Below are 19,081 nucleotides of genomic sequence, written 5' to 3'. Positions count from 1 at the left end.
CAAAAATCTCTTTTTATTCGTCAAGATTTTTCCGATATAAATGGATTGTGTCGTTTGAATTCACATGAAGAAAGAATTCTTTTTTCCTAAAGAAAATACTCATATAAATTTAAGAAGATTGAATGAATTCTCGTGAACGACCGTGCTAGCTCATAATTTTATCATAAACTTCCAAACATGAATCAAATCTTTCCTATCATACAACAGTTTAATATTTTTTCCCCTAGAATAATCCAAACAATACCCTCCTTCTCCTACTCATGTGGGTCGATAAGGCACCCCATCAGCACCATGTATTATAATAGATCGCCAAGTCAAGGACGTCGCCTCAGCGATTTCCCATAGTTGGTAGAAACAAATTCAAGGAAGAACAAAAAAAAAAGTTGATCGATCGAGTCAAACTGTCCAAACAATACGTGTTGGTGGATGAAATCTTGAATTATTCCTAGCTATTTGGAACTCCTAATGAAATATTGCATTATTCGAATTTTAAACAGCTTTAAAAAAATCACATAAGACTTTATATGTCAACATTTGTACGTTTGTAAAGATTTTTCATGTATTCTATATCGAATGAAAATCAACGTGCGCGTGCTATAAGATTTAAATATAATGCTAAAATGTAAAAGTCATTCTTCCTAAATGTTTTTTTGAATTAAGAGCGCTTGTATTTGTCTCATTTTCATTCAATTTCACATATCTCTTATCTCAATTCTTGCCTTTCTCTAATATATACAGTCACTACCTTCGGGATTGAATTGGAGATATTAATTTATTCAAATTGAATGCGCTAATTCTAGGCTGACTATGCATTAGAATGTGATAGACTATCCATTAGTTACATAGGTAGTTCCCATTTTCTTGAAGTTGTCATTGATTATTTTCACTACCTAAAGAAATCCCACAAGATCATGTCATAATAATGACATAAAGTCTCACCATATTAATCATAAGAATCTCAAGAAATAATACCAACCATAATTTCTAGAGAACTAGAGCTCGGTTAGGACTGTGGCTTCCTTATTTAGAAAGCCATAGGCAATTAGCATGAAAGCAAGGACACTTACCTTGCAATCATCTAGCCTTGATTAGGACAATGAACTTTCACTAATCACATAATCGATTCTGTAGAGAGAAAAGTTGCTTTAAAACTCCATTTGGAATGATAAAAAAGAGAGCTAGTGGAAAGAAATGCACTCAATTTACTTAGGCACAACTTTCACCATGTTTGACTTTGGCTCAAAGGGTGTTTGGGAATGCTTTTATGATGTTGGTTTAATGAAGTAACTAGATATGTACTCAAATCAATTAACTAGGACAAACGTGTAAGCATGTATCAAGCAAAAGAATGAATACTATATGGTAAAGTTGACAATGAAAAGAGAGAAGGAAGAATGAACAATAACATTAGTTTTCTCCAGCAGTTGTGTTTTGGTTTGACCTTCCTACAATGAGACCAATATTTGCATGACATCATGAAAAGGTCAATCGAACTATTGGAGGGAATGAATGATGACTTCACTTTGATTCCGTTAATATTCATAATAATTCTAACAAAGAACCGATTTGACAATACAGACATGACCTGTTCTTGAAGGCAATGTTGCACCAGGAAGTAAAACAATAAGATACAAAAAATGATTGCGCTTAGACAAATTCTCTGGACAGTGTAGGCCCACGTTTTTTCTTCACTATAGTCTTATGGACAGGAGACCAAGCTAGATTTGCTTCTAAGTAATAAAATAATGAAGGGATATTCCCGTGTTAAACTTAACTTTGAAATCACCTTGCGATGACACTGACATCTACCTTACAATGACCAAATCCTCTTCCAATATAACTGCACCATCTCTAATTCTAATTCCCAACTGCCTCAAGACTCTTCTGCACTTAGCAACCTACGAGAAGAACCAGTCAAATTCCTCCACCTCAACTACAAACATAGACACAAGACTATGTCATTTTACAGAAATTAGTTTCCTTTTCATTTCAACTCTGTTTTCTTGGAGCTCTCTCTCTGTCTCTCTGTCTCTCTGTCTCTCTCTCTGTTGCTACTATCTGGCTCACCTTACCTCCAACTGAAAAAACTGAAATGAAGCGCTTATCTCCTCCATCAGCGTCAGTCTCTCTCTCTCTCTCTCTCTCTCTCTCTCTCTGCTTAGCACTTGCAGTTGAAAGCATAACCAGCCTCATGTGAATTATGTGTGCTTGAAGAATTTGTTTGATCTCTCTTTCTCAATTTTTGCCATTATGACCCAAGAAAAACACACTAAAGAAGAAACTTGGATTGATCCTTCAATTTGGAAGTGCATGAAAATCCAGTTAGAATGTGAAGAGAATCCAATTAATCCTGATACACTATTGACTATGATGACTTCATGAATTGGGATGTCTACTGTGAATCGTTGAAATAAGACCGCGGTGTCGCCGCATGTGTTGTGTTGGTCACTGTTTTTTGGTTTTCCTCTATCTGCTATCGTTTCATCTGCACATAGCACATATGCTCTTTGAAAATCTACACTAAAACTAGGCGCCTTTTGGGTGTTGCAGAGAAGAATTAGATAGAAGATCATTTCCGAGAAGCATTTATTCCAATGACTTGGAAAAGGCCCACGATTCAGCCATCCAATGTAGGAACTTCATCTGCAAGAGCTCAACCATGAAAATGATCCTGGTCATCATTTTATTCGGGTCTTTCCTCACGCTCTACCGGTCCCATAACTTTCATTTGACGGATGACGATACTTTGAGCTCTCCTTCCTGGTATAGTCAATTTCCTAGTATCCATTTCACTGTTCTAAACAGGCTATGCTTTTGTGTATAAAACCACACGCTGTGCTGATTCGTTTGGTTAAAATCAGCTGCAGGAATGGCTTATTCTGTCTTTTACCTGGTCATTTTTCTGTGATCATTTCTTATTAGTGTGGCTTGTTCCTGTTCAGCGTCCTGATCCATTGAAGATGCTTGATATATCTTGTTTGGTCATTATCCTGAAGCAGGATCTATAATCGAATACACAAGCGCCAGATATCGTTGTTGTTAACAATTTATCGTCTCGGAAACAGATATGGTTTTGTATCACTAGCCTATTTTGGAACTGATCTATTTTAACCTGTTCAATTTGTGCTTCTCCAACAATCCTGATTTACAGGCCTCACGTCACTGCTACATTGTCAAGAGAGAGTTCCACCGCCAGCCATCGGTACACGTCATCCCTAAATATCGAATGGGATCAAATCTCAAATGTGATCGAGGAATCTGTTGACAAGGACGAGTATGAGGTCATTGGCCTTCTGAACTTCAACAAGAATGAAACCAATCGCTGGAAGCAGCTGTTCCCTGAATCCAAGCAAGTAGTTTTGCACCTGGACTCCGTCCCAGGGACCATAACCTGGGAAACTCTCTATCCCGAATGGATCGATGAGGAACAACATTCCCAGGTCCCAACTTGTCCTACCCTCCCTCAGGTTCACGTCCCAGGTAAACCACGCGTCGATCTCATTGCCGTCAAGCTTCCTTGTGACAAGTCGAGAAGGTGGTCGAGGGATGTGGCTCGGCTGCACTTGCAGCTCGAAGCAGCAAGGCTCGCTGCCTCTGCTAAGAGTTACCGTCCTGTGCGAGTGCTTCTCATGACCGATTGCCTTCCCATCCCGAATCTCTTCACGTGCAAGGACTTGCTAGTGAACGAAGGCTATGCGTGGCTGTATGAGCCCGACCTCAACAAGCTGCGGGAAAAGGTTCTGCTCCCAGTAGGGTCGTGCGAACTAGCCTTACCTCTCAAGCCGAAAGGTTAATGTCTCAAACTGAGTAACAAATTCATTCTGTGTATTGGACAAGATCAAGCAAATATCTAATAATTGTTCTTTGTGTTCGTAGAGCAATTTCACTCGGAGAGAGCTCATCGAGAAGCGTACGCTACGATTTTGCACTCAGCTAATGTTTATGTTTGCGGTGCTATCACTGCAGCTCAAAGCATACGAACGGCAGGTTCCACGCGGGATCTTGTAATTCTTGTGGACGAAACGATTAGCGAACATCACAGAGCTGGGCTGGAGGCCGCTGGGTGGAAAGTCCACATGATCCAGCGGATCAGAAACCCGAGAGCCCAACCCGATGCCTACAATGAATGGAACTACAGCAAGTTCCGACTCTGGCAGTTGACAGACTACGACAAGATCATTTTCATCGACGCCGATCAACTGATCCTTAGAAACATTGATTTCCTTTTCGGGATGCCGGAATTGTCTGCCACAGGAAACAACGGTTCCTTGTTCAATTCCGGTGTGATGGTGATCGAGCCATCAAACTGCACGTTCAAGCTGCTCATGGACCACATCAATGAGATTGAGTCCTACAATGGCGGCGACCAAGGGTACCTGAACGAGATATTCACCTGGTGGCACCGAATTCCTAAGCACATGAACTTCTTGAAGCACTTCTGGGAAGGTGACAATGAGGAGACGAAGCTGATGAAGACACGTCTATTCGGTGCCGACCCACCGATCCTTTATGTCCTCCACTATCTAGGACTCAAGCCATGGCTGTGCTTCAGGGACTACGATTGCAACTGGAATGTGGACTACTACCGAGAGTTCGCGAGCGATGTAGCACACAGGACGTGGTGGAATTTGCATGACGCCATGCCGGAACATCTGCATAAGTTCTGTCTGCTGAGCTCAAAGCAGAAGGCAGCTTTGGAGTGGGATCGGCAGCAGGCTGAGAGAGGGAACTACACGGACGGTCATTGGAAGACTAAGATAGCGGACGAGCGCCTGAAGACGTGTACCGAGGATTTCTGCTACTGGGAGACCATGCTGCTACACTGGGGTGAAAAGAACTGGACTGATGTTGCAACTGATTCTTCAACAACACATACGAAGAGCAATCAATCCCTTTCTTCATCATGACTATGTTGTCATGCGCTACTAATGCAACTAATATGAATACGGATAAATTAACAATAAGAGAAATTTCTAGCTTTCTTCATAATGGTTGAGGTTTGCCAAGTTGTAAAGTTAGACATTACGTCCTCATCCTCGACGAGCATGATTTTTCAACTTCGGTATATTTCAACATGTCTCATTTCACTTGTGCCTTCAGAATACCTATAAATGAGCATTTTATTCACCAATTCCCAACCATCAATACTTGATTTTGTGGTTTTCGGTGAAATATAGCAATGCATGCTCATGACTTCTGGTTTCTTTTACCTTTTCTTTCTATTATTCATGCTTGGCTGTTACAAGGAATTGCTTTTGAGTGACAGCACTGATCCGAAGTCTTGATATGGTTTCAAAGGATGAAACTTGCAGGAGAGGATTATCAGTAGATGTGAAGATTTCCCATTAAAATCATGCAATCAAAATTTTCACCACAAATTTTCACCACAAATCATATCAATGAAAGCCAACCACATTCTTTATCCGAGGAATGCTGGTTCCTAATAAAGTCGGCAAGAAATGCAAACCCGATTGATTATCTATCCACGGCGATGTTAATAAGTCCCTATCGATGATAGAAGGAACGGAAACGCTAAACAATCGAAATCTCTCTTAGCTGAATCATAGTCTTGATAGGTCATACTAACCATGCAAAGCTCTCTTGATCGCTTATAAGATCCTAAAAATCCACCAGACAGAGAAAGAGAGGAAAGAAAGAACGCAACTAGAACTGTGCAAAGAACCGTAGGAATCTGCACTAACGTTTCTCCAAAGATGCCTGGACAACTGAGGAGTTTGGTAGAACTGTTAAAGGATCGAAATGAATTCATGGTGCATTTTTTAAGTCCCTTAATGTAATTATACGATAATATGGGGACTCTTACGATATCTGTTGTACTTGAGGACATGTGCTTAGCTTGAAGGGTGTGATGGGATGTGGGCTACATCATGGGCCAAGCCAAGCCTTCAAATTAAAGACATAGTTGAAGCTGTCGTGAAGCTCTAGTCCTGAAAATAGGGGGCCAAATGAAAAAAAAAAAGGAAAAAGAAAAGGAAAATATTTTAAAGTGTGAGGCGAAGAAAGAGAGAAAAAGAACACGTGGGAATTAAATTGTCGTCTTGTAAAGCAACGACGATTAAGAAAACGAGAACTCTTATAGTATTCGAGAACAGTAATTGACTTGAATAGATCGAGAATGCCGTACTTTAAAAGTACATAAATATTTTTTCAAAACTCTAGCGGGGGGCACTTTGATTTCTCCGATCATGGGCATCACTGATCCGTATATGTCCACGAGACTATGGATCTACGTATATCAATTCATCGAGTTACTTGAGTACTACCCATTAACTTGACCCTAGGATAGATGCAACTTGTTGAAGATGGAACATTAGATTGATTTCTTGCAATATAAGTCTAATGGTCTTGTCCCACATGATCTCATTTCTCTCAAAGTATCCCATTTGCACTTCAATTCCCGGCATCTATGGTACGAAAACGAAGCAAACCCCGAGAAGTGTTTTCCAATGCAAACAAGCACCTCAATCTTGCCATGTGAGTCAAGTCACTCAAGAACTTCATCAAATTTTAATGTTACACAAGCTATTCACTTATAAATACATATTGAAAGCCACAACCTTTTTCATAGCAATTCGAACCAATTTCATTCACTAAGTACACAACGCAATGGCCTCCCCAACGATTCACACTTACAACCCTCCCTATTTCCCATCACCACCACCATATCACCCTTCGTCGAGCCCGCCTACGCCGGCGGCAACCCCTCCACCGCACCCTAAATCGCCACCGCCTTCACCTCCGCCGTCGCTGCCGCCGCCACACCCCTTCACTCCGCCTCCACCTCATGTGCTCCCGCCACCGCATCCACACCCCATCGCCCCGCCGCCAGCCCACCCGCTGCCGCCGCCACCGGCGCCCGACCACCACCCCACGATCATCGTCATCGTGTTCATCTCGTGCGGGGGGCTCCTGTTCTTCGTGTTCATGGCGGCGGCTCTCTTCTGCTGGATGAAGAAGAAGAAGAAGAAGACGGAGCAAAAGACCAAGCTGATCCATTTCGAGGAGCATAGGAAGGTGAAGGAGGCCATTGTTGAAGGTCCTCATGGCACGGAGGCCATAGTGCTCTCCATTGAAGACGATGTGGTCATTGATGGAGAGATTAAGAAGAGTGAAAAGATCGAGAAGGGTTTGCATGCCAAGAATGATGATGAGGCTTCGAGCTTCATCGAGATCGTCGGAGCTTCGTCTGAATCGTCCGACCACCACCACCACCACCGTCAAGACCACCTCGCAGAGCACAAGGGATAATCGATCACACATACTGACCAACTTATTTCTTACTTACATTGTTGTCTTCCATCAATAATTTTCCTCATCCAAGGAATGTCATGTTTTTTTCTTTTATTCTGATTCGTGATAAATGTAATAATACTGAATCAATGGATTTGTTTAATTTATCACACCATTTATTTATTTATTTTTTCACCGCATGCACCGTACTTGTACGCATGACCATTGTGAAGGAAAAAAAAAAAAAAGAGAACTTTGAAGGCAAAGCTCATCCTTGTACTTTCTTCATCCCAGTGACGGAAAACCAAGTGCTTGCTTCTCAGCAGTGCGGGAAGTTGAAGGGCTTGGGATTAATTTTTTATCGCCATACTTAGTGGTGTGTTTTTTGCTAGAAGTGTGCTGTGTTGGTAGACGAGAAGTGCGAGATAAATAATCAATTGGCTTTTGACTAGTGTCCGTAGATGGTTTTGGTAACTTTTCCCGAGAGTAACTAGTTATCCGAAGGGCTGAACTTGATAAGACACCAATTTAGTATCATGTCAGGGCAGAAAATGGTGTGACCATTATGTGAAAGATTGTGCAAGCATCGGTCCCTAAGTTGGTGCCAATGCCATTTGTCAAACCCTCTCGTCACTTGTCATCCATGAATCACCGCTATCCATCAATATCTACACTAATAGAGTTATCTACAAGTAGGGATTTGCACACTTAGGTACGGGCTCTCTGTGCTCTTCGCCATGTCGGTTGACATTTTAAAGCCAAAACACGAACTGAAAACGTATAAACAGGGGACTTTTTTCATGAGGCTTAGAAGATGAGCAAATAAATGCCCAAGCCAAAAAAATATATTTGTGATTTTATTTTGGGAAAATTTCAAAAAGGGACCTGAAGTGGAGTTATTTTCTCAAATAAAAACATGAAGTAAACTTTGTCTCAAATAAGTGCATGAAGTGCCCTCATTTTTACAAATAAGGACCTAAAGTAAATATTGTCTCAAATAAGGGCTTGAAGTGATCATATCAGTCTCAAATAAGGACTTGACCTCACCGGTCAAAGGGTATTTTTGTCTTTTACTTTTTTTTCTTTCTTTTTTCCTTTTTTTTTTCTTTTCCTTTTCCTTTTCGTTTCCTTTTCTTTATTTTTTTTTGTCTCTTCCCTCCGTCGGCCTCAGGCGGAAGCTGCCCTCGCCTGGGCTAGTGAAGGTTGCCCTTGCGGGTGTCGGGCGAGGCTAGCCCAAGCGAGGCGACCCTCGCCTAACGCCGGCGAGAGCCACCCTCACCTGACGTCGATGAGGGCAATCCCGACGCCGGCGAGGCTAGGCTAGGGCGAGAGTTGCCCTCGCTGAATCTGGCAAGGGTCACCCTTGCCTGAGCCGGGCGGGCAAGGGCGATCGAGGGCAACCCTCGCCCTCGCTGGCGTCGGGCAAGGGCGAGGGCTGCCCTCGCCCGACGCCGGCGAGGGTGGCCCTTGCTCGACGCTGGCGAAGGCGGCCTCGTCTGAGGCCGGCAAAAGTCGCCGGCCAGGCGCAATGAAGGCTAGGAGGGAAGAAGAAAAAGAAAAAAGAAAAAAAAAGAAAAGAAAAGGAAAAGAAAAAGAAAGTAAAAAAAATATACTTATAATGTTTTTGACTAAAGTACCCCTTCTCCGGTGACGGAATAGTCACTGGCCGGCCAAAGGTTTTTTTTGAGACGATTTGGCCACTTCAGGGCCTTATTTGAAACAATGTTCACTTCAAGCCCTTATTTGAGAAAATAACTTCACTTTGGACCCCTTTTTGGAATTTTCCTTTTTATTTTCTATAATTAGGTTCGGGTTAATTAAAAAAAAAAGCACAAATTTTAGGTCGAGGGACAATTCTGGCCTGAACTTTTTTTTGCCCCATAAAAAAGCATCAACTTTAGATCGATGGACAATTCTGGCCCGAACTTTTTTTTGTTCCATAAAAAGCATAAACTTTAGGTCGAGTGACAATTCTGGCCTCAACTTTTTTTTGTCTCGTAAAAAAACACCAATTTTCACCCTAATCCCAAATATAACCCCCGTTGACTTAAAACCCTTGATTATCCAACTTGACTATTCCACTTTAGCAATAAATCTACGTGATTTGCTAACTAGATTTAAAGTACTATTCATTGTCTTATTCTCTGAGCCACAGCTTGAAGAATAACAGTGAAACTGTTGTCTTCTTCACTTCACTAGCAAGTAAAAAATATCTCTAGATTGAATCTCTGTAGCTAGACTTCGTCATTTTGTCTTTAATCTGAAACTGTAGACCACCTCCCGTCGACAGACGTCATGGACGAGATTCATCAGACTCACCGCCATAACCTTTTTTCTCAAACAATGGTGAATTCAGACAGAAAGTTAACAGGGGGCCAAATTTGGAATCATGGTGAAAGTTAGCGATTTTTTATAAGATAAAAAAAAATAGGAGTTAGAATTTTCACTCAACCTAAAATTGGTGCTTTTTTACGGGACAAAAAAAAGTTCGGGCCAGAATTGTCCATCGACCTAAAGTTGGTGCTTTTTTTTGGAATTAACCCAATTAGGTTCTTTTTCCGCTTATTTGGAGAAAAAAAGAGTAGAGCCCAAATTTGCGAGAATGCTACATGGGCTAATCCAAAAAAAAAGGCCAGTGCTTCAGATGGCAGCATCGAGCGAGGCCCATCAATTCAGGGATTGTATGGTTTCTTAAGAACGTTTCTTTATTCTCTTCCGGGATTGATTTTAATGGACAAATTCTTTTCACTATATATTAGTTAGGACTTAGGAGTGAGTAAACTATATTTAAATCTCGATTAAATTTAGTACTCTCTATGAAATGATTGTCTTAGCTGGAAAGAACATAAAGGGCAGTTTTTCTTTTTCACTTTTTCCGGCTTTGATCCGGAGAAATAGTCGTTGTTTGGAAAATGAAGACATGATTATGGCCTTGAACTTGAGAGATCAATCTCGTGAATTGTTTGATCTGCATATGTTCACGTATGGAAGCAACCCAGGAAAAGATTCTTGACATGCTTAAAGTACTCTGATGTTGAGAAACACAGGTAAGATGGGACCTAAGACAGTGTCATTCGCATTTTCTTCTCAACAGCACAATGCATTTTAAATATTCGACTTGTTTCAATTTATTCATTTGATTTGTTTTGAAGCAATCCGTGGGGTTGTACGTCTCTTTATTTAAGGGATATACATAAAACTGTCGCTTTCACGTGCATCGAATAAGGCTTTACTCACAGGATGACGGGCGTAACCCTCGAGATTACATTGAGTGAGAGACGTTGTGTTTTGAATATGAGTCCCGTTGTATCAAAATCATTCACTTTAAAAGCTCAATTAATCTCTTTATGGTGCATTTTGGTCAGTGTTATGCGCTGGGATATCATTTGATTATGGGAAATTTAATCTGCTTCTGCTTTCGACCAAATCATGATGGTTTTATCGACTCTTTTGTCAAATCTCATCCAGTTTGAGAAAGTTTTGGAGCTCATTTGGCGAGTAACTTCAAAAGGGATTGACCATATTACAAAAAAGTTATGTTATTCTTTGATCAGACAAACATTTTCAACCCTAAAGTCGAGAAGAATATTATATATGGTCGTAAGGGTACTGGTCTATAGCTTCTTATTTGATTCACCGTCTTTTTATTGAATTAGACGTTTTCCAATGGTTTGCATAGTTGAAGTAGTTGCTAATCTGATCTTTTTTATCCAGGACTGTCGGAGATGAATATGAAACAACGCTGAGCAAAATGATTGAATGGACCTCATTCATGGTGAGCAGGATAAATCACACCCATCAGTTGAACGAGAGAAAGTTCCTTTTTCTGACCATAAAAACGAGACCGCACGGTCGGCCTCGTGGGGTTCCATATAATTCAATGACCGTGATTGCATCCGATGAATGAAATAGGCAGGTGTGGCGTAGAGCTTTCATAGTTGATTTGAAGACGGAGGAAATTGTCTCTAGCGACGAAGAAAAGCTCCCTCGCTTTTTTTCAGAAAAGCAAGACACATGATTATGTTCCTAGACTTCTGAACTCCCAACACTAACTTTATTCTCTTTTTTTCCTCTTTAATTGGTTCCATAATGCCTTTACTTGGCATGTGTGGAACTAATGCCCCTTCTCAAATTTTTCATCATGCTCTCTGATTTTGGCTATGGCCAAATGATGGAGCCTCCTAATTCCCTGAAACTTCAACTTTAAGGCAAATTGGGGCTGTCTATAAAGTGAGTGCACTGAGGAGAATAGTAATGAAAAAAAAGGGATGAAACGTTTACTTGATGACACAGCTTTAGGGTTTGAAAACACAAATAAAAAAGAACAGTGAAAAACCAATAAGGGGAGCAGGGACATTGCATAGCCTTTTGTGGCTCTTTTTACATGTTCTTTTTGTCAAGTCAAAATGCATGGCTTCCAGCATTTCCACCCAACCCCCCAACAAAGCTGGATTAGGGAGGGGTGTTGTACATCAATCATCTGTCTTGGATGACTTTCGGCCAAGCACTGAACTTGGTGGGAGTGCATTTACTATAATCATTGATTATTATGTAATCGTGCTCAGCCTTTTGTGATACGACGAACTTTTAGAAAATACCTAAAAATTAAGGATATTTTTCAGATACGACAAGACTGGCAAGATAAGTGTGGCTTTTGGGACATCTCATTTAGGAACTCGGCTAGCGCGATTCGACCTTGCGATTAGGATTTCTCCTATATAGTTTGATTTCTAGTTTTGAGTTTGTGAAAACATTAGAATTTAGAGTGCATATGACGGTTTCAAAAGTGCCTTTTGTTTCCTCGCAGAGTTCATAGTTTCATGCAACAAAAAAAAAAATAGGAGTTTTTTTTTTGTGCTGGTAAATTCCAATTAGGATTACTAAGTGGAGAAAGCTCTTTTTCAGGTAAGTTATTGGTAAATTACCATCATTATGAAGTTGCAAATTTTTTTATAGTTTGTAAATTTCCGATTTTTGTATTAACTTATCGACTTTTATTTATATGATTTCGAATTTACTTACTCTTTTGCGAAATTACTAATCTAAATTACAGTGACTTACCAATTTTTATTAGATTAAATTAACAACTAAATCTGTGTTACTAACTCTCGTTTGAGTTACTTACCTCTATAATTATACTTTTGATTTTTTTTATGATTAAATTCGCCGGTCAAAATCAGCAAATAGCCTTTGCTAGCTCAGAAAATCTAGTGAACCCAATACAAGGAGTTCATGTACTACATTATTTAAATTAATTAGAAAGATTAGGACCAAATTGAATGCCGAGAATAAAAACTTCGGGACATAACATCAGTTGTTCTAAATAGCAATTGTACAAAATGAAAAAGGAATGTCATAGGGTTCGCCGATATCACAAAATTAAACTAAAAAAAAGGAAAAGTGCTCGAAGAAATTTAATAATTTTCTTCTAATTAGGCTTTCTTTGACGCGATCTACACTTCTCTTATTCATAAGCCTAGGAGTATGTAATAAAGGAGGGTCACTGGCAAAGAAACCAACATCCCAAATATTACCCTGCCAAGAAAACACAAAGCACATCATTGAAAATAAAAAACTAATATAAAATTTGTGAAACCAGAATAAATTACAAATCAGACATTCTTTAAACTATTTTGCCAACAGGGATTCCCAAATATAAAAATTATAAGAGAGAGAGAGAGAGAGAGAGAGAGAGAGAGAGAGAGAGAGAGAGAGACTTTGCTTTTTAACTTACCCTGTGCTAAGAATATCTGGATGCACCCCGTATTCCCTAGCAAATACAAATGGGACAATCCCTTGTGGAAGAGCAGCCTGAGATTAGAATAGAAAATAATTAAACTTTTAATGGTTAGGAATGAGTAGGTTTTTGGGAAAAACATATTGGGTAGACTCATTTTAAAAATGACGTGGTGAATACAATTGATGACAGTGTATTAGACACATTATGATATTGTAGGGTTCTACAAAAGTCCTAATTGTTTCTTGAAATGCCAATGATTTGATATGATACAACGGGTAATTATAGTGATTGGCTAAAAAGAAATGCATTATCATTTTCCCATCGTCATATGCATATGTGTGTAGAGTTTGACCTGCACTATGGCTGCGTGAAGCCGCACTCCTCTCAACCTAACCACGAGGGACGCGGCCGACATGACCAGAGGCCCGGAGACGAAGCGGATCGCCATTGAGATTGCCGCAATCTTGGTGCCGCAGGCGATGATCCGGGGCTGGAGGGCCATGAACAGTCCTACACACAATGCAGCAAAGTCTCCCAAATTTGAATCGACAATGCATGTTTAAGGCTCTTTTAACGTCTGCAGCACACAGAAACACGGGCAGCAGTGCACGAGAATGGGGCGACAGTCCTGTGCCTGGGGGGCGTGGGGTTATCCGATGTGACGACAAGTCGTTTTCGTTTAGTACAGGGAGAGATAGGATGTGAGTGGAGGGCGTGAAAGGTCTGTTGCTGTATCTGCATGCCATGGGTGAAAGTGCAGAGGCAAAACAAAAGCATGCAAAAAAGCAGATTCTCTGTGTTTTTCTTTGTACCTAAGCTGAACATTGCCATCCCAAGACCAGCATCTGATATGATCTTTATTGAATATTTCACCAAGCTGGGCATCCCCACATTCCATCTGGAATGATTGAAAATAATAAAAATTTCATTTCAAACAATAATATTGTAGAGTAAAGAGGGAAAAAATCAGATTGGCTTGCAAAATTGATTGACCAAAAAATGGGATAAACCGCAAGTAGTATATAAATTAAGTTGGTCATACTAAACATTCAATAAGAGTTATTTCTTCATTTTATATGAAGATTTTACAAACTGACTTTTTCATACTCCCAGTGTTATTCGTAAATATATGGTTTCATTTATGATCAGTTGAGCCCCTAAAGTTAAGTTGGGTAGTGTCATTAATGGACTCTAGATCAACTTTCGAATTGTGTTCAAATTCTAGCAAAACTTAGAAGTTTATGTTATCTTATCTTTGCCACCGGAGAAAAAGATTAATGTTCCAAATTTTTATTGAAAAATGTCCATAATCTAGACCATTTGATATGACTTTAAATGTTAATGCTTCAATGGTCTTGAAGTTTTCAAGATTTTAATATTGAATACAAGTTGAATATCAAACAGAAAACGTCGATCGAAATGTAAAAACTTCATCAGATGTTTTGCATTGTTAAATCAGCTTTTACACCAAATATGTGTAAATGACTCACTTGAACGAGATGAGAGACCAGAGAAGCCCCAAAATGCTGGAGTATGTGTTTGGATTGCGACAGAGCTTTCTTCCCACAACCGTGAGGATGAGCTTTAACATGACCAGCGCATTCGGCATTTCCTGTGGGGTTGCTGCTGTTTCCTCTTGCTTCTTATCAGGTGGCTCTGGCCCAGAAGTTATTGTGCATTCTCTGAAGCTCATCTCTTTTTCTGTGTCATCATGAAACCCACAAAACACACACAATTAAAGAAATTAGGGAAAAAATAACAAGCAATCAATGTGAAGTGCAATGCAAAAGATGAGTCTTAGAATTGCATAAATAGAACACATATATGTGGGGGAAGATGCTAAATTTCATCGCTAATTGTCATATATCGTTCACGTTTCATGCCTCCAAATGCTAAGTCATAAGTTACGGATATCATCTGCAAACTAATTGAACTAACTATAAATGTGGGTGATGTTCATTTGTGTTATTCACCCGACCCTTGAAGTAAAGAATTTAATATCTATATGCACTCCTATATTTTTAAGCACTATCAAATCTTCTTGATTATTGAAAAAGATTACACTAGCTAGGACTTCTTTACCCAGGTCATTTAAACTTAAGCATCGAGTTTGTTCTAGAATGCCCTCATAAAATTCTAGATTAAACATTGACCTGTAACCGTCTAATTATTGCCATTCAAATGAGTTTTATACATCTCGCTGCGTGCTTTAAGAAAATCAACACAACCAAGTAGGCTACCTCATCATAAAAAAGAAAATATTAATGTATGACCATAAAGTATGAACCGTTTGCCAACCTAGTTAGGACACATAACTAACATTGGTTCGAGATCACATGCATCACACACATAAACATCGTTTCATTGGTTTTGACCGATGTGCAAGGTTGGCGTCACCTATTGGACATAGACTATGAACTACCTAGCACGCATCTAATGTTAGGATCTACCTTACATTTCTCACTAAAATGTCTAAAGTTTTCTCAAACCCCTTTTCTTGCATTCCCAGCAAAAAGTCACAACCATATCATCAGAAAGAAAGCAAGATCAATGATCAAACACTAAAGCAAAAAGTCAAGCCTGAAACACGCTTGGTAGACCCAGCAACATTTTTCAATGGTAACATCCTCCACTTCTCATAGCAAAATAATTACAGCGAGAAAACATTGGCTCGCCATCATTTCCCTCGCATCATTACAACAGGATTTTCTTTAAAGATGAACGCCAAAATAGCCTTCAATGATTATGCACGTGCTCCAAGCCAATGATGGCAGCGATGGATTGAGGGCATGACTTGGTAAAATGTGGGAAAGTTTTCAAGACAGCTTTGACCGTGCTCGTTTTGCCTTACCTTTTCTGGTTTTCTCTGGTTGCTGAGGGGCCAGACTGTCTTATTCTGTCCCTCTCTCTCTCTCTAGGTAGTGGAAAGCAACGTGTGAAAAGATCAGAAGAAAAGTCAGGGCAAAAGAGGGGAAAAAGATTGAAATTTACTGCTATATCTTCAAAAGCAAGCCGAGCTTTTCAACTACCATGTTTTCTCAATCCTTGCTTTCGTGTTTGGCCGGTGATAAGTAAAGGCTATGTAGAATCCTAAGCGCCACAGAGGTCAAAGAGGCGATACTAAGGGATATGAAAATTGCTGTGCAAACATAAATTCTTAAAATCATGTCATAAATGAGTATTTGAATAAGTAAATTATATTCATGTATCAAAGAAGAATGTGTAACGTCAAATTCGCACAAGTTCAAGTTTGTAAACACGTTTTAATATATATCTTACATTACTTAGGATAAGAAGATATTTATGTAAAAAGTACTTAGTGGTGAGACATCATATGTCAAAAAGAATGCGACAAAAAGAATGATAAAATATCAAAACATAAATTATGTTTCAGTCCCAATAACATGCACATACTCCCTTTTATGTTCTTGTCAAAAGCAATTCTTACTCATAAATTATTGATAACCAACTTATAAGTTGCACATTCAGTATACACATTTCGGACTACTATTTGTTAATGACCAAATAAGCAATACACGTATGCTCACAAACAATTGGTATGGTCCAAAATATTCTTCGAAGAAAAGATTATCCAATGTAATTAAATTTTCAAAATTTGATTTTTCATATAGCCAATCATAGTTTGCCCCGTAACAAACAATAGAATGGCCCGTTCCGAATGAGAGGTGAATCTTCATATTTTTAAACAAGTTCATCGTAGCATAAAAATGGTCCGAACAATATTTATCTATGTTAGCTACATCATAACTTAAATTTTTATTTCAATCTTTTGTGGTTGAATTTTTGAGTCTTTGGTGTGGGTGGAAAATGGAAGAGCTCCTATCCACTGGTGTAGTGACCAAGCTCAGCCAAATATTCGAAAAACCCTAGTTACCATGTCAAACCAGACAAGAACATTAGTATCGTCCACGCTCTATGCTTTCTGGGGCCACCATAACATCCCTCCCTTAAAACACCCAATCAACTTCGACAGACCTGGTCTTAGTGTTGTCAGTTAATACCGTGAATAAGCAGTCGTATTCATATATCAGATTATGGTGTCAGATTCTTCTCTCTTTGTCTTTTTCCTTGCTCTTTTTGACGTCATCTGTGGACCGAGGGAACCATCTGTACATCGACAGCCTAAAAAAGCTGCCTGCATGTTGAATATCTCCATGAACACCCAACCAATAACTTCAGGTGTTCTTGCTTTGTCACAGCTTGATTTGGCCCACTCGTAGCGAATCAAGCGTGGTCAGTATTAATTAATGTAGTCCTCTTTTGAGCAAGATAGCTGTCATCTCATTTTCGTGCTACGCAACTGGAAAGGACATTACCATATACATATGGATCTCTAAACTCACATACTACGAATAGGAGAACAAGGATGATAAAGAGATCTAAAGATGGTAGATTTAGTTAGTCGCTTGAGGCAACGCGAGATTTGGCTAAGAATCGTACCTGTTATGCCGGAAAGCACCGGTGACGCCGGCTTATTGAAAACCTTCCCTGAGATCGGTGACTTGACCCACACTGGTGTATTCGCGGTTGTCACGGAGATAGTGTCCAACTCATTGAAGTTCGAGGCGCGCGGAGTCGGCTGAAGCGAGTATGCATCCGATGACCCGTACCCAGATAGCCGAGGGCTCGCGGAGCGGTACCCGAATGCTAAGTCCCCGATTCCGAATGAGATGTCCGCGCCTGAATGGTGATACTCATGGACAGGTCCAGGAGTGTTTATAGAGAAGATCTCCACGTTAGACAGATTGGATGCTCTCGGAGTGATGCCGACGGTGGAAGATAGGGCAGAGTCTGGGGCAGACGAGGTGGACCGTCGGATGCGGACTCGGATGCGCCCGTTGTTATCGACTTCGGACTCGGTGCATATTGGGTCCCGGCCATCGAGCGATATCACATCCCCGTCAAGCTCAATCTTGGCTATGGAGGCTGCAGTCGGGCCTGGAAATTGGTTTCGGATGAGTTGGGTTGCGGCTCTATATTCGAATAGGAAGAGAAGAAGAGTGTACCTGCAAAATTTACATGCAACAATGCATATTATCAGTTCATTTTATATAAGATTCACTTAAAAACTCTTGGACCAACCGAAAAACTAAAACTAGTCTATGTAAGTCAGTTACGCTATAGATACTCAGTATTTAACTTATGTTATACCGACCAAATTAATGAAGGTATGCACATAATTAGTACCAGATAATGCACTGAAGCACGACAACTTGGACCATGAGGCTCTGAGTGAAGTCTCCATACATGGCCTTCAACAGAGGTATGCCCATGACCAGAGTGTTGGGCAAAGTGGCGACCGAAAACAGGGTTATCAGCCACTCCAAGCTGCCCTTGAAGAAGGCGGTCCAAGCGGAGAGCAAAGCGAGCACGAGGACCTTTGAGAGAGTGTCGGCAGCGATGAAGCGGGCGTCCATTTCGTAAGGGTTGTTCTGGGATATGAAGTGGAAGGAGAGGACAGGGACAGCGAAGACCGCGACGAAGCGGTTGATGCCGGAGCACTGCGAGGGGGTGAAGATCTTCCACCACTTGACTGAGCCGTAAGCGACCAGCATGGCGAAGTAGAGAGGGACCAGGGCACACATGACCTTGTACAGGTCGTCCGATGTTATCATCCTCTCTCTCTCTCTCTCTCTCTCTCTCTCTCTCTCTCTCTCTCTCTCTCTCTCTCTCTCTCTAGCTGGTTCTAGGATTTGTCTTAGGAGAGGGATGTGATAGGTTATATAGGGAAAGCAGGGACGGAATCGCCCCCTAGTGGAACCACGCAATTTTCACTCCGACAGGTATTGCGGTTAGAGGGTAAGTGCGGTTGTTGATTAAGGAATTAACCTAAATGATGATTAAAGATTCGTTTGGGGATTTGCATGTCTTCACACGCCACGTGGAAAATAATGCCAGCCTTTAGGTCGTGCTCTATTGAGAAATCATATGGTTCTGCATTAACTTGGTTATATTCCCCAGTGGGATTTGCATTTCGTGTTTTCGATTATTTGCACCAAAAGGGGGCCCAGCTAGAATGTTTTGTCGTAGGTTAGGTTAGTGAGAAGATAAAAAGAGATGTGCTGACCC

The 19,081-nt window shown here is 40.4% G+C and overlaps 3 protein-coding genes across 3 annotated transcripts; 2 read left to right on the top strand and 1 right to left on the bottom strand.

Annotated features, from left to right (window-relative positions):
* Positions 1 to 1,880: 1,880 nt before the first annotated feature.
* Positions 1,881 to 5,125, top strand: LOC115692201 (putative UDP-glucuronate:xylan alpha-glucuronosyltransferase 3). Its single transcript, XM_030618978.2, has 4 exons — positions 1,881 to 2,118; positions 2,551 to 2,763; positions 3,152 to 3,789; positions 3,877 to 5,125. The coding sequence occupies exons 1-4, from the start codon at positions 2,093 to 2,095 to the stop codon at positions 4,905 to 4,907; spliced, it is 1,908 nt and encodes a 635-aa protein (XP_030474838.1). The 5' UTR covers positions 1,881 to 2,092; the 3' UTR covers positions 4,908 to 5,125.
* A 1,450-nt stretch (positions 5,126 to 6,575) lies between these two features.
* LOC115692203 (protein TRACHEARY ELEMENT DIFFERENTIATION-RELATED 7A-like) lies at positions 6,576 to 7,421 on the top strand. The gene has a single exon (XM_030618982.2). The coding sequence runs from the start codon at positions 6,628 to 6,630 to the stop codon at positions 7,267 to 7,269; it is 642 nt and encodes a 213-aa protein (XP_030474842.1). The 5' UTR covers positions 6,576 to 6,627; the 3' UTR covers positions 7,270 to 7,421.
* A 5,094-nt stretch (positions 7,422 to 12,515) lies between these two features.
* Positions 12,516 to 18,661, bottom strand: LOC115692202 (auxin efflux carrier component 6). The gene is made up of 7 exons (XM_030618979.2): positions 18,200 to 18,661; positions 17,453 to 18,018; positions 14,482 to 14,692; positions 13,804 to 13,889; positions 13,344 to 13,501; positions 12,986 to 13,062; positions 12,516 to 12,786 (listed from the first exon to the last, which is right to left on the bottom strand). Exons 1-7 carry the CDS (start codon positions 18,625 to 18,627, stop codon positions 12,720 to 12,722), a joined length of 1,593 nt encoding a protein of 530 aa, XP_030474839.1. The 5' UTR covers positions 18,628 to 18,661; the 3' UTR covers positions 12,516 to 12,719.
* Between the last annotated feature and the right edge of the window lie 420 nt (positions 18,662 to 19,081).

Source organism: Syzygium oleosum, unplaced genomic scaffold (genome assembly GCF_021117445.2).
Source record: "Syzygium oleosum isolate NSW1041296 unplaced genomic scaffold, Sole_v2.1 Sole_v2.05, whole genome shotgun sequence".
NCBI lineage: Eukaryota > Viridiplantae > Streptophyta > Magnoliopsida > Myrtales > Myrtaceae > Syzygium > Syzygium oleosum.
The sequence above is the reverse complement of the archived record's forward strand: the minus strand, read 5'-3'. Positions and strand labels throughout refer to the sequence as shown.